The following is a 12,605-nucleotide window of genomic DNA, read 5'->3' as shown; positions in this document are numbered from 1 at the left end:
GAGAGAGAGAGAGAATGAATCATATCGGGAGGAAGAGAGAAGGAAGGCTGTGGCATGTCACGTAGAAAAACTATGCATTTTGGTAATTGTCCATTTGAAATCCAGGTCATCTAGGTTTGGGCTTATATATTTATTTGTTTAAATCTTTCGAAATGTGGCTTTGCTGTTTTTTGTAACTGTTTAGAGTAGTGGGATGTCGTTTTCTCCTATTTTAAATATTTTTTCCGTGTCTACACCTGTAAGCTCAGCAAATATGAACGAAACGTGTATTCCATTTTTCAATACTTGGTTGTAAAATGTGTATTCCATTTTTCAGATTAATCTATTCAAATCAGTACTGTGCATATCTCTTATGCTGTCTAACTTCCTAGAAGCATAATCTGCCGAATCACTTACGCATTTGGATTCTGGAAACAAGAGCATAAGCTACTAGCAAATTTGAATTAACTTCACTCATGATCAGTTTAACAAGTTCTTAGACAATCCATTTCCACAAGACTCACAAGGAGCCTGAAAAATTGACCAGAATTGACGCAGAAAAATGCAAAGCCAGAGTTCTCATATGAAAGAAAGACTAAACCTTAAACCCTCAGATGAAGAAGCTCCCTTATGGGGATTGAAGTTTCAGGTAGAGATGCTCTAATGTGACAGCAGGGATCTTGCAATATTTTTGAATGCATGCTTCAATGTTCGTCTTCCTCTTGATCTATTTCTTGCGCCGTCCGGTTCAAGGCTATAGATTTTGTTAGACCTGGATTTCTTATAAAATGACGAGACAACTTTGTTTAAGAACTTCGGTCAGATAGCAACGTATAAGTGTATCAGTTGCTTAAACATGAAATAACTATGAAATTGACACCTGATACCAGAAGTCATTGAACTGATTGAAGCCTTGCAGATTTTTCTGGGAAATTTAAGATGACAAAGACCTCCCTTGCCGCTGCCATGAAGCAGCACTTATGTTTCAGAAGATCCAACTGTCTTTCAGTCAACAAATATAACTCTCCAACCTGAAAATGCTGCAGATCATGTTATTCTACCTAAGTTTCACAAGCCAAGCAGAATGACCGCTTCAAATTAGAGAACCGGATTTTGGATGAAGATGAAGGCTATATATTGAAACATTACTTCTAGAGCAGAAATTGTTATTATATACCATATCAATAAGTACGAGTCATACAACCCCCATATGCATAATGGCTCTGGCCATAATCATTTCACATTCTTGTGCTTCTGCATCTCACTTGGTAGCTATAACTACATATAACAACTACAGTGACTACATATAACAACTACAGTGCAGTACTACTCGAATCCAACGATGCTAAAACTGCAGGGCAGAAGCATAAACAAAAAAAATTAAATCAATGACTGCAACAGGGCACCCACTAGCAGTCAATCGAAAATTTTCATTATTTCAGTACAATTGATGCAATCTAAACTAACTCTCACTTTGATCTGACATCTATAAACCACAAATCAAAATGGGAGAGAAGCTATACAGAGTGAAATTAGATAGAGCTAATTTAGAGACCCTTAGGAACATGAATCCACTGCAATTGGAGTTCTACTTCACCACGCTCGACATTTCTGAGTCTAAGAACCATGTTTTGCACAACTTTGCCGTTGGACCAGATAATACAGCTCTCTTCTGCAAGGCAGTTTTGCCTAGTTGGTTGAACTCTAGCAATTATGGTTCCCTCTGGGAGACCTTCCAAGCGCATCTGCAATACTTTAACAAATGTAGCAATCTCAAACTCTGCATCTCCCATTTTGTCATCAAAAGTGAAAGTATCTTTGTCATACACAAAGAGCTTGACTGGAATATTTGGGTCTGAAACGGTTAGAGTCAATTTTTCGTTCCACTCAGGGTTCACATTACGCTTTACAACGCGAGTTTTCAACTTCTGCATGAGAAAGATCGAATTGCTATGATCAGTCGAATTGAACAATCATCAAATGTCTGAAAATTTATGCTCATACTGCCACACACATTATACTGATTGATAAACACCTCAAAATAGCATAGAAATTATTGAAAGAAAAAAACAAACAAGCAAACATTCATTCTTTAATTTCCGGTATAATTTGCGGTCTCTCGTTCAGTTTTGTATTACATCAATTTCTTGATCTAAGCTAGTGAATCATATGACAAAACCAAACAGGGAATTTGAAGAAAAGATAACAAAAACCCACAGATCAAAAAGAAAAGAAAAGAAGGAGCAAAGTGTTACCTGCTTGCCCATTTTGACGATGATGTAAGGGTCACTGCTGGTCATGTCTCTTACGGCCAGATCGACTCCTCTTTGAATGTGAATCCGTAAAAGACCCAACAGGTTCTCCATTACTAGAACACACCAGAGTGAATCAATTACGCAGAATAAGGAGCAACAAGGGTGAGAGATTCACTATGTGGAGTGGGAGTGGCGGTACGGTGGAATTGTTGGATACAAAACCCACCAAAAGGGTGCGAGGTCCTTCGTGTTTTATACCCGATATGTGCGCGGACAGTGCATTATTAGCTAGAAGCTTCTATATAACTGGTGCAACACTGTCACGTGATTTACGTTACCAATCACCACCGACTTAATTGCCTCACGCGCTCTCTGCCTCTTTTCTTTTCTTCGTTTCTTTCCTTTTTCTTTCTTTCTTTCGCTTTATGGCATTTTTTGACTCCGTGTTTTTGATACAGATGAATTATCAAGTTGTTTGCCGTTTACTTTCAGGGGGCGGTACCCCTACTTTTATTCATTTACAGTTATGAAACTAATTTAGTTGAGTGTATGGCAATTAGGTATTTTAAATGCAGTGAAGCGAGGGGCAGTGACCGAGCCACATTGGGGTCGTGAGATGACTATTCTCATTCTGCGGTTATTTGGTGGTCAGTTATTTGTTACTAGTTTTAACTAGCCACCAAATGTTGCATATGAATGCTTACTTGAAGTCAGCTTCGGGTCAACCATCCAAAGTTATTAAAAAACATAGATCCACTGGTATGGTGTAGTGTTATGACCAAAAAAATGGATCCCTAAGTGAAAGGACTATGTATATTCTTAAGGTTAGTGGCTTTACAGATGCCGATTGGGCAAAAAAAAATTACAGACAAGACATTGACATCTAGCTACTTTACCTTTCTCAAAGGTAATTTGGTAAATGGAAGAGGAAGAAGCAGAAAGTTGTGGCGCGTTCTAGTGCATAGGCTGAGTATATATGTATGACTCATGGAATAAGTGAATTATTGTGACTAAGAAAATGTTATGCAGTTGTATTCTGATAACAAGGCAGCTATTGATATATCATAGATTCTGGTATAGCATGATCATACTTAGCATGTGGAGGTTGATCGTCATTTCATAAAGGAAAAGCTAGATGCCGAAATTATTAGCTTTTGCTTTATGAGCATGTGGAGGTTGATCGTCACTTCATAAAGAAAAAGCTACTTAAGAGCAACTTGCAGATATACTTACAAAAAAATAATTCCATGAAGGCATTTTATGACATACTAAACAAGTTAGGCATGATTGATGTGTATGTATCAACTTGAGAGACAGTGTTAGCATGAGTCATGGTGTTACATTAATTAAGAATCACTATGCCAAAAACTCTGTCAGACGACAGTCTAGGTCTATCGTTTGACCATTTTTTATATGTTGTCTGTCTCAGTGCCATGTGATTGAGATCAGACGGTAGTTTTCCATCGTCGTCAGAACTCAATCAAACGGCATATCATATGTCGTCTGAAATGAGATGAGTCTGGAAGGTTTTGGATAAATATGTCGTCTGAATGAAAGACTAACAACATTTAAATGTCAAGTGAAAGAACAAAAAAGGAAGGATATGTTGAAATAGATGTGGTGTGATATAACTTTACACGCATATAATCGTCGAGCTACATAACCGACAACGACAAATACATTCACCTGATGTGGTTAGATGAGGTTTCTAATGACAATTTACTATCTTCTAATGTTGTCAAATTTAGAAAGTTATTAACCTCTATATCGTCTGAATGGAAAACCAACAACATATATATATGTCGTTTGATGAGGCACTTATGTCGTCCGATAGTTTCGTTTAACTTCACTTTTATGTTGTAAGGTATGATGACTTATGTCGTTTGATTGTCTATTATACTTCATATTTTTATTGCTTATTATTAAGACTTGAGTTATCCGATTGTCTATTAGACTTCACATTATTTTTGCTTGTTACAAGCACTTATGTTGTTTGATTGTGAACTAAACTTCATATATAACGAAACTAAGAATAAAAGAAAAAAACACTTAATTGAATGTTAATAATCCACGCCAATTACAAAATCATTCGAAACGTAAGAAGTATAAGAGTACATAATACTTTTGATCCTAATCTATATAAGCAACATTCCAACTTTCAATATATTCATTAAAATGACAAGAATATTGATTGGCTTCTTAAAGTCCACTACGTTCCAAAGTGTCGTCCATATAGCCAAGCTAATAATTAACCTAGAAAATATGATGTAGCATATTAGCAAGCACGTTGTGTTTGGGTCTCGGTCGATGCATGCGGTCAACAATAAATTGATCATTCTTCAATAAACTTAGACTACATATATATGTGTTGTCTGATGAACTCATAACAAGTCAAAACTATATTGTCGTAAAAATTAATAAGAAATTATAAAAGGAAAATTGGGTTTAGGGGTTAGGGTCTAGCTTAGTTTTAGACACTTAAATTAGTTGATCTACTTAGACATCTATGTTGTGTGATTAACACATTAGAATGTGACTCTCTCTATGTCACTGAGTATCACCCTCTTTGTTGGTTCACAAGCCATGACAAGGTCCGACCGTGACATATATCTCATATGAGGACATACAAGCTACCCAACAGTAGTCCAAAGCGGCCAAAGTTTTACCAGGAAGCCACATTCCCATCCTCCTCCACAAGCATGCTTTGAAGACTGAAACGGGACTATATATCCCACATTGAAGACAATGTAAAGGAATGAGTATCCCTTCCCTATAAAAGGAGAATTCTTCCCGCTACTCATCATGTCATTACAAGTTTACAAGTTACAACTACTTGTAATATTATGGGGCCACAAAGGCTTCAACCCATATATAGTGCTATTTTAAATGGATTTAGTCTACCCGAAAGGTGAACCATTATTGTATGTCTCATTGTCTCTATCTCCCTTTCCCTTAAGTTAATTATTTTTTCATAAACCAGTGCATTAACACAAACGATATAAGTCATCCTACCTGATAACAAAAAAATGAAGTCAAACGAACTATCAGATGACAGAATTAAGTGCCTCATCAATCGACAAATATTTTGACAAGTCTTTATTTTGCCTAGACTACACTTAAAAGCATTTTGAATGTGGATAAAAACAACATAAAATGCGGAGATATGTGGTGATGTGGTTGGCAAGAGCTAGACACAAGTCTTTCTTCATTCAAAATACATAAAAATAAAATTATTTCCAAAGCTGGTATATTCTGACAACAATATACGTTGCAAGATATGTGGTTCAAATGTCTAGGTTGTTGGTTTTTCATTCAGACGATCCTGATTGCACCAGCGGTCCTGCCGTCTCTTTCATCGTCTCTTCTAGACCACTCATGCTCTTTGCCTTGGTGAGCTCTAGCTCTTGAGTGTTCTTTTTGACACTGGCCTCCAAAACATCGCTGGACTTGGCAACCTGCTTTTTGATTTCGTTCATCTGGCTATTGAGTTCCTTGGAGCTCTTCTTGGATTCTTCTATGTAGGTTTTCCTTCATCGAAGCGATGACTTGCTCGAACTTTTCCTTATCCATGCGGATCTGGTTCGCTAGTTCCTCAATCCGGGTATTAATTGTTGTGAGATGTTTCTTAGACTTGTCTTGACTCGTAAGCCCATTCGACTATGTGTTCCTAGGGTTAAGCATTTTGAAATTCGTCTCGACCTTATCTGCCGTGAGGTTTCGACAATCTGCTCGTGAGTGTGGTTTGTATTTTGGAGCGCGGTGAGCACTACAACAAGAATATCCCTTTTCGTAAGGATTTTCTGATGTCTTTCCAATGGTTCCTCAAGCTAGATCCGCTAAAGGGTCTAGCTAGGCGTGCCACTTTATGTTCGCGTCAAAAATCTTCAGTCATAGCAAACCGCGTCTCTTGAGGGTGTTTGTAATTGCGGGGCGTGCCAATAGGGATACGAGTTGTGAGTGGAGGAGAGTGATATCTTCGTATGTTAATTTTTCCTTTAATTACCTTGCGTAACTAGGATTCTTCTTGTGGTCCCATGGAACCACACTTAATCAATACCTACAGTGTGGTGTGTAGGTAGAGCAGCTAAATGGGGAAGACAAGCGAAACACAGGGTGTTTGCTAATGTTGGTTCCTTAGCTTCGCTGGTTAGTGTTTGAATGGCGAGCAAAAGCTGTCAAGTAGTGCTCCAGGGGAGGCTTTAGATAGATTTAGATAGATTGGCAAAGATGCTTTTGAGCGGAGGCCACTGCTTGTAGTTGTGTTTTGTGATATTGTGGCCGGTTCTAGAGAGGACCTCTTTAAACTCTTAAAGTAAGGATGTTTTTAGTTCTAACTTGTATTTTGACAATCAAAGCCACCCATTCCTTAGTTACCAATCCACAAATGAATCCGACAAAAAATTAGCAGAAATGAAAAAAGTTTAACCATTTGATTAGCATAATATTTGTTTCAATTTTATCTAACGGCCTACAATTGTTTACATCATTTTGAATGACCAAATGATTATAGAATTAGTTGATATTTTGTAGACATGGTTCTTACATATGAATCTAGAGGATCAATGGTTAAGATCGTTAAATGAAGTCATCTACTAATGTAAAATAGTAAAAAGTCTTCAAATTCTTAAAGTAAGGAGGTCCTCTCTAGATCCTCCATATATATATATATATATATATATATATATATATATATATATATACTATTTTTTTTTTATATAAGAAGAAAATCTATTAAATAGAGGTGCCTCGCTAGAACCCAAAGTTTACATTGTCGAAGACAAGGGCAAGAGACGCTTTTGGAGGAACACACTCCTCCTAGAAGTGACAATTCTCAACCCTATGCCCTATGTTAGCCAAAATATCGGCCACAAAATTAGCTTCCCTCAATACACGTTTGAAGCTGATGGATACAAAATTACATCTCAATGACTTAATATCTTGGAAGATCTTTAGAAGCCTCCAAGGGGGATCACAAACTCCATTCGCAATGTCAATGACGAGGTTGGAATCATCTTCTACTTCAATCTTTGATAAGCCTTTCTCTTTAGCGCATACTAGACTATTTCTTAGCGCAATAGCTTCGACAAGGGGAATACTAGCAACACCAGAGTTGAAGGCAGTTGCCACAAGAGGTTTACCAGCTTCTGTTCTTAAAATAAAACCTCCAACAGCAGCTTTACTTCTTACGAAACCATCAAAATTTATTTTAACCCAATTTGATGGAGGTGTGACCACCTAATCATGTTAATTTCAACAGGATTGTGCATTGTAGACCTTTGCATATCAATTTGTAGGGCATTGCTTTGATGGCAAGCAACAAGAATTGAAATAGATTTGGGGTTGGGATTCTTACCCCTAAAGATAGTATCATTCCTTGCTCTCTAAACCTGCCATCAAAGCATCAAAGTATGCTTTGCCCGTTTTAAACAGGTTTTCATTAAAAACAATATATTATTATTTTCATAATTCATCACCGACGAAATTCCGTCGCAAATATCAGTAGAGTGGGACATGAGGTGAGAAGGGGAACATGTGAGACACAATATCAGAAGTATATCAGGAAGGCACCGAGTGAGCTTCTCTGCCTTGCTCACTCTCCAAGGCAACAACAAGATGTCGACGACCACCGCCGCACGCATTCATCCAACAGCCGCTGCTCTGTCCTCCACCATCAAACATCACCTCCTCCTCCGACCATCTCACCGACGACATGTCGTCTTCCGAAACAACACATCCTTCTCTCGTCGCCCAATGCTCACAATGGCCTCCGCACCCACCCCTCTCCAAGTTTGCGTCAAGTCCTCCATCACTGTCCCCAACAAGCTCGGCGACTGTAACTCCTCCTTTCTTTCCCCTTGTTTCTCTCTATATTTTCCTCATAAGATTAATGCCATGTCGTCTAAGAGTTGCAGTGCCCGATTCTCAGGTCCCTTTTGCCAAAGGGTGTTGCTGACTCTTGAGGAAAAGCATCTCCCTTACGAACTCAAGTTGGTGGACTTGGCCAACAAGCCAGACTGGTACATTCTTATCATTTCTCTCCTCTAATCTCCATCTTCAAATAGTGTTCATCCACTTCTGTTTATTATCTCTTGTTTTTGTTTAGGTTCTTGAAAATTAACCCAGATGGTAAGGTTCCTGTGGTCAACCTTGATGACAAGTGGATTGCAGATTCAGATATTATCACTCAAATACTGGAAGACAAGTACCCTGAGCCGCCTTTGACAACCCCCCCTGACAAGGCTTCAGTGTATGTTTTACTTCAACTCCAGCCTAGTGCCTGAATATCAGAATTAGACAATTTTAATATCTATGAAATGCATGCCTTCATACAGAATTAAAATGGTAATTCTATATAGTGATTGAATGCCGGGGTATTGACAATTTTATGGTTTAAATTGCCAAATTGCATATCATTTCACCAAATTCTGTGAATCTCAGCATCTCTCTTAAGACAATGAAAAATGTCTGCATCTACAGATACCAGCATCTCTTTTATTCAGATTCATATTGTCTGCAGTCTGCATCAGTTTCGCTTATTTGTGGGAAAATGATCCTCGAGTTATCAGCACTTAAGTAAAAAATTTCTACTTTCTTTAAAAATGATCCTCGAGTCTTGCTTTCTACTTCTTCATGAACCTGTAGTTATGAAAAGAACTGGCTTTTATTGATATAAAGCCCCTTTTCAAAATAATGTTGATGCAGTCCAAGTGTCCGACAACAAACTCTCAGAGGAAAATAAAATAATAGTCTGAATTTTAATGTAGGACTTGAGTTTGCTTTGACTTGAGCTTCTTTTTGGCTGCATTATTTTCCTCTGATGGGGAAAAGTCAGCCTTAAGTTTATAGCATTTATTTAATTTTTTTGGTCAAAGAGGTTTATAGAATTTAAGTTACGAATTTCTCATTTTCTCTATGGCAATGAAAAGGAAGTGAATTCTTCCATTCTTGAATTTGAGGAACACACATGATATTAAAGGTTAATTTCCCTTGTCTATGAAACCTTTCATCATGAAGAAAGTTATGTATATAGACTTAGTGTTGCATGGGATTGCAAAGGGCAATGAATGATAAAAGAGAGAAGACGAACAGTGCTGGTAATAGCAACAGGAAACTAAAGTACAGGATATATCTTAGTATCCATGGTGAAACAAGCAATTACTTTAAAGACTTTTTGGTCGTCTTTCATACGCAATTACTTTCCCGAACATAATTTCACTTCTGCTAAATAGGTATTCTGGTCCATGATATATCATCAGTATGGTCATTAAACATGTTGCAGTCATCAATTTTTTAATTAATTTTATAAGCTGATATGTTTGATGCAGTTAAAATGTATCTTGTGTTAAGAAAGCAGACCTCTGCTTATTTTTTTCTCTGTGCCATATATTTGTGTTTGGATTTGACTTTGTTCTCCTGTTATAGTTTTAGAGTTCAGTGCAATATATCTCCTGAACTATTGGGGTTTTGCCAATTTTCCAAGACTCTTTTGGGTGGTCAATTGTACAATGTGTAACCATATGAAGATAGCTATAGTGCCTATCTTTATTTACCATCCAAATCTGACATCCTCAAATGCACATGCCAAGCATGTGACCTGCGTTGATGGAAAATTGATCATACTTTGATTATGGAATTAAGTTCTTGGCCAAATGTTTCTTCACCTTTCAGTTGTAATTAAAATTTCTTAAACTGTTAAATGAGCAAGGTATGGCCAATTGGCCTATGAAAAAGTGGTTATGCCCTAGGCACGTTAACTGTTGAAGGAATTTGGTTGGAATCATTTCTGACTTTAGGTTCATATAGTTCATATCCTAAAAAGTCCAAAAAGTCTGTGGAGATAATTAGCACAAGTCTATAGTTCAGGGATGTTGCACTAATCTCTAATTTATGAATATTTGTAGTTGTATACAAAGCCCTATCAGACGTAACTTTTATTCTTCTTCACAGTGGGTCAAAGATCTTCTCTACGTTTATTGGTTTCCTTAAGAGCAAAGACCCCAAAGATGGAACAGAGCAAGCATTAATCAATGAACTTAGCACTTTCAATGATTACCTCAAATTAAATGTAAGCCCTTTCTGTACTTCAATTCCAATAGACATGGCATACATTCTTATTTGCTGAATTTGTCATTCAAGTCTTGTGATTTTCTGTTTCTTGAGTTTATAACAACTTCTTGAGATCAATTTGTGCATTCATGAAAAATTAATTTGGAAATTGTTAGAACAAAGTCATGTGTCATTTCAAATGTGGTCTGTAAACCAAGCTCTGATTTGTAAACCATGCTCTGCAAATGTGTTGGGTTTTATTAGCTGCATGTTTTTCTGGAAATATAGAATTCTCAATCACATTATTTTAGAAAAAGTTCTTGATGTTCAAATGTTACCCCTTTCCTTCAGAACCTCTTCTTCTTACTTCGTAACCTTCTGGTGTCTTGTTGGAGGCATGGCATTGAAGGCTCTGAAAGAGCGTAACAACTAGCTCTTTTCCTTCTGTTAGCCTGGCGCTTTAAGCCCCAGGAACATAGCTTGCTACGAGTAGGTGGTATAAGAAAAGAATCTTTAGCTCTCCACTTGATTCTTTTTTCTTATATGCCATTTGAGTTTTCTGAAATTACTGGAGATGAATAACTTCTAACTTTTTGTAGATAGAATCTGAAGCATACTTTTGAGGGGCCTCAGTAAAGATATCAGATGATTTTTCAACAAAAATTAAAACACAAACAGAGTTTGGATGTCCTATTATGCGTGTTATATGAAATTTTGTTTTTCCCTTGTGCCAACATGTTTATAAAAATCAAATGTAGTGGGTTCTTTGATACTTATATTTGATTGGTTATTTAGATGTTGAATTCTTTTCAGGGGCCTTTTGTGAATGGGGACCAGGTTTCTTCCGTTGACCTGTCACTTGCTCCCAAGTTGTATCATATGGAGATTGCTTTGGGGCATTATAAAAGTTGGTCGGTTCCAGATTCCCTTCCATTTCTGAAGTCTTACATAAAGGTTCGTAGAAGCAACGTGTTACATATCTCCCATTCATGTGTGCCTAACAAGTTTTCTGCTAACAAACAGATGTTTAACTAATTCTTCTGGAAGTAACAAATATTACAATATGCTCCTGAAATTAAAAGTACCTAGCATGTTAACTAATTCTTTCCAAATGCAGGCTGCACATGGAATTTCTGAAGTTGGCTTAAAAGTTTAGTTTGATCTGGATTTATCCCAATAAAATAATTGTGATAATGTCTTTTAAGGAACTGTAGTGGAATAGAGCCCTTTAGTTGATGCTTATCAAGTATGATCGGCCAGTGACACGCATGTAGCTTGGAAATGCCCTTTTTAAATTTTATTTATAGGAATAATGTTTCAGTCCAGAAGCTAGATGCACAAATTATGGAATTGTTGGTTGAATAAAAATTTATAGATAAAGATGCAATTAGTAGTTAAAATGCAGAAATGGTATTTGTAGGAACCACTACCCTTTGTGCAGGTTATGTTCTGTGATCCTGATAATGTTTTTTTTTTTTTTTTTGGGACATGCAGAGTATCTTTTCACGGGATTCATTTACGAAAACTAGTGCCCTGAAAGAGGATGTTATTGCCGGTTGGCGGCCCAAAGTCTTGGGTTAAGGTTGTCCTGCTGCTGTTCTCTATCTCCGAGGTGCATGTCTTACCTTTACATGTACTGTATCAATTCAGTGTTTCATCTATAATTAACCTATATACCTCAATTTCCTTTTTTACTGTGTACAAGACAAGCGTATAAGATTTACTATTTGGCATATGCCTAACTTTAACAACGGAGCTGAGATATATTCTAATATGATGAAATGATCGAAGTGAATATTCAAATGGTAAGGCACTGAATTGAGGCAGTCTTATGAGACTCTGAACATTCTTTATTAGAGTTTTATCTCATTATTAAATTTTATATACAAGGCAACGGATATCATATAAATGATGTGAAGTAGAACGTTTCATTTTTATTTTTTTTAAACAAAAAATTATATTCTGTTCAACATTAAAGAACTAAGTGAGTGGTGGTAAAACGAAACTGAGCCCAACTGTTTATGCTGTTTGGAGAGGAAAAACAAACAATAGATTTTTAGAAATGAAAGCAAGCCTCCAATAGTTACTCTTTAAGGCAATTATAAGTATTGTTTCTTCAACTAATTAGGCTGCTCTTGTTGAATGGAGAATCGTCACATCTTCTTGAAGGCTTTGGGGGTGTGTTGTGCTTTTAGTTGTTGTGCTTATGATTTTTGTTAGTTTTTTGTTTGTTTTAGGCGTGTTTCCTTTGTTAGGTTTGTTCATCTTCTGTAGACTCAGATTGTTTTGTTTCCTTTTGTTCTAATAACTTTGATTTCCAAAGAA

At 36.8% G+C, this 12,605-nt stretch overlaps 2 protein-coding genes across 3 annotated transcripts; one reads left to right on the top strand and one right to left on the bottom strand.

Annotated features, from left to right (window-relative positions):
* Positions 1-1,391: 1,391 nt before the first annotated feature.
* LOC101308320 (probable ADP-ribosylation factor GTPase-activating protein AGD11-like) lies at positions 1,392-2,461 on the bottom strand. Its single transcript, XM_004288350.1, has 2 exons — positions 2,235-2,461; positions 1,392-1,907 (listed from the first exon to the last, which is right to left on the bottom strand). The coding sequence occupies exons 1-2, from the start codon at positions 2,343-2,345 to the stop codon at positions 1,527-1,529; spliced, it is 492 nt and encodes a 163-aa protein (XP_004288398.1). The 5' UTR covers positions 2,346-2,461; the 3' UTR covers positions 1,392-1,526.
* A 5,311-nt stretch (positions 2,462-7,772) lies between these two features.
* On the top strand, positions 7,773-12,106 carry LOC101305509 (glutathione S-transferase DHAR3, chloroplastic-like). 2 transcript variants are annotated; one of them, XM_004288341.1, is made up of 6 exons: positions 7,773-8,067; positions 8,161-8,251; positions 8,338-8,481; positions 10,182-10,299; positions 11,094-11,234; positions 11,775-12,106. In XM_004288341.1, exons 1-6 carry the CDS (start codon positions 7,848-7,850, stop codon positions 11,859-11,861), a joined length of 801 nt encoding a protein of 266 aa, XP_004288389.1. In that variant the 5' UTR covers positions 7,773-7,847; the 3' UTR covers positions 11,862-12,106. The 2 variants fall into 2 exon arrangements, with proteins under 2 accessions (XP_004288389.1, XP_004288388.1); XM_004288340.1 differs by having other exon boundaries at positions 11,076-11,234.
* Positions 12,107-12,605: the final 499 nt, after the last annotated feature.

This window comes from Fragaria vesca, linkage group LG1, assembly GCF_000184155.1.
Source record: "Fragaria vesca subsp. vesca linkage group LG1, FraVesHawaii_1.0, whole genome shotgun sequence".
NCBI classification, from domain to species: domain Eukaryota; kingdom Viridiplantae; phylum Streptophyta; class Magnoliopsida; order Rosales; family Rosaceae; genus Fragaria; species Fragaria vesca.
Note: the sequence above shows the minus strand (reverse complement) of the source record. Positions and strands in the feature narration are given on the sequence as shown.

Coding starts and splice junctions, on each gene's coding strand:
- LOC101308320 (XM_004288350.1), bottom strand. CDS start 2,345: ATGGAGAACCTGTTGGGTCTTTTACGGATTCACATTCAAAGAGGAGTC. Junction 1,908..2,234: donor TCGTCAAAATGGGCAAGCAG/GTAACACTTTGC, acceptor TTTCTCATGCAG/AAGTTGAAAACTCGCGTTGT.
- LOC101305509 (XM_004288340.1), top strand. CDS start 7,848: ATGTCGACGACCACCGCCGCACGCATTCATCCAACAGCCGCTGCTCTG. Junction 8,252..8,337: donor TTGGCCAACAAGCCAGACTG/GTACATTCTTAT, acceptor GTTTTTGTTTAG/GTTCTTGAAAATTAACCCAG. Junction 8,482..10,181: donor CCCCCTGACAAGGCTTCAGT/GTATGTTTTACT, acceptor TCTTCTTCACAG/TGGGTCAAAGATCTTCTCTA.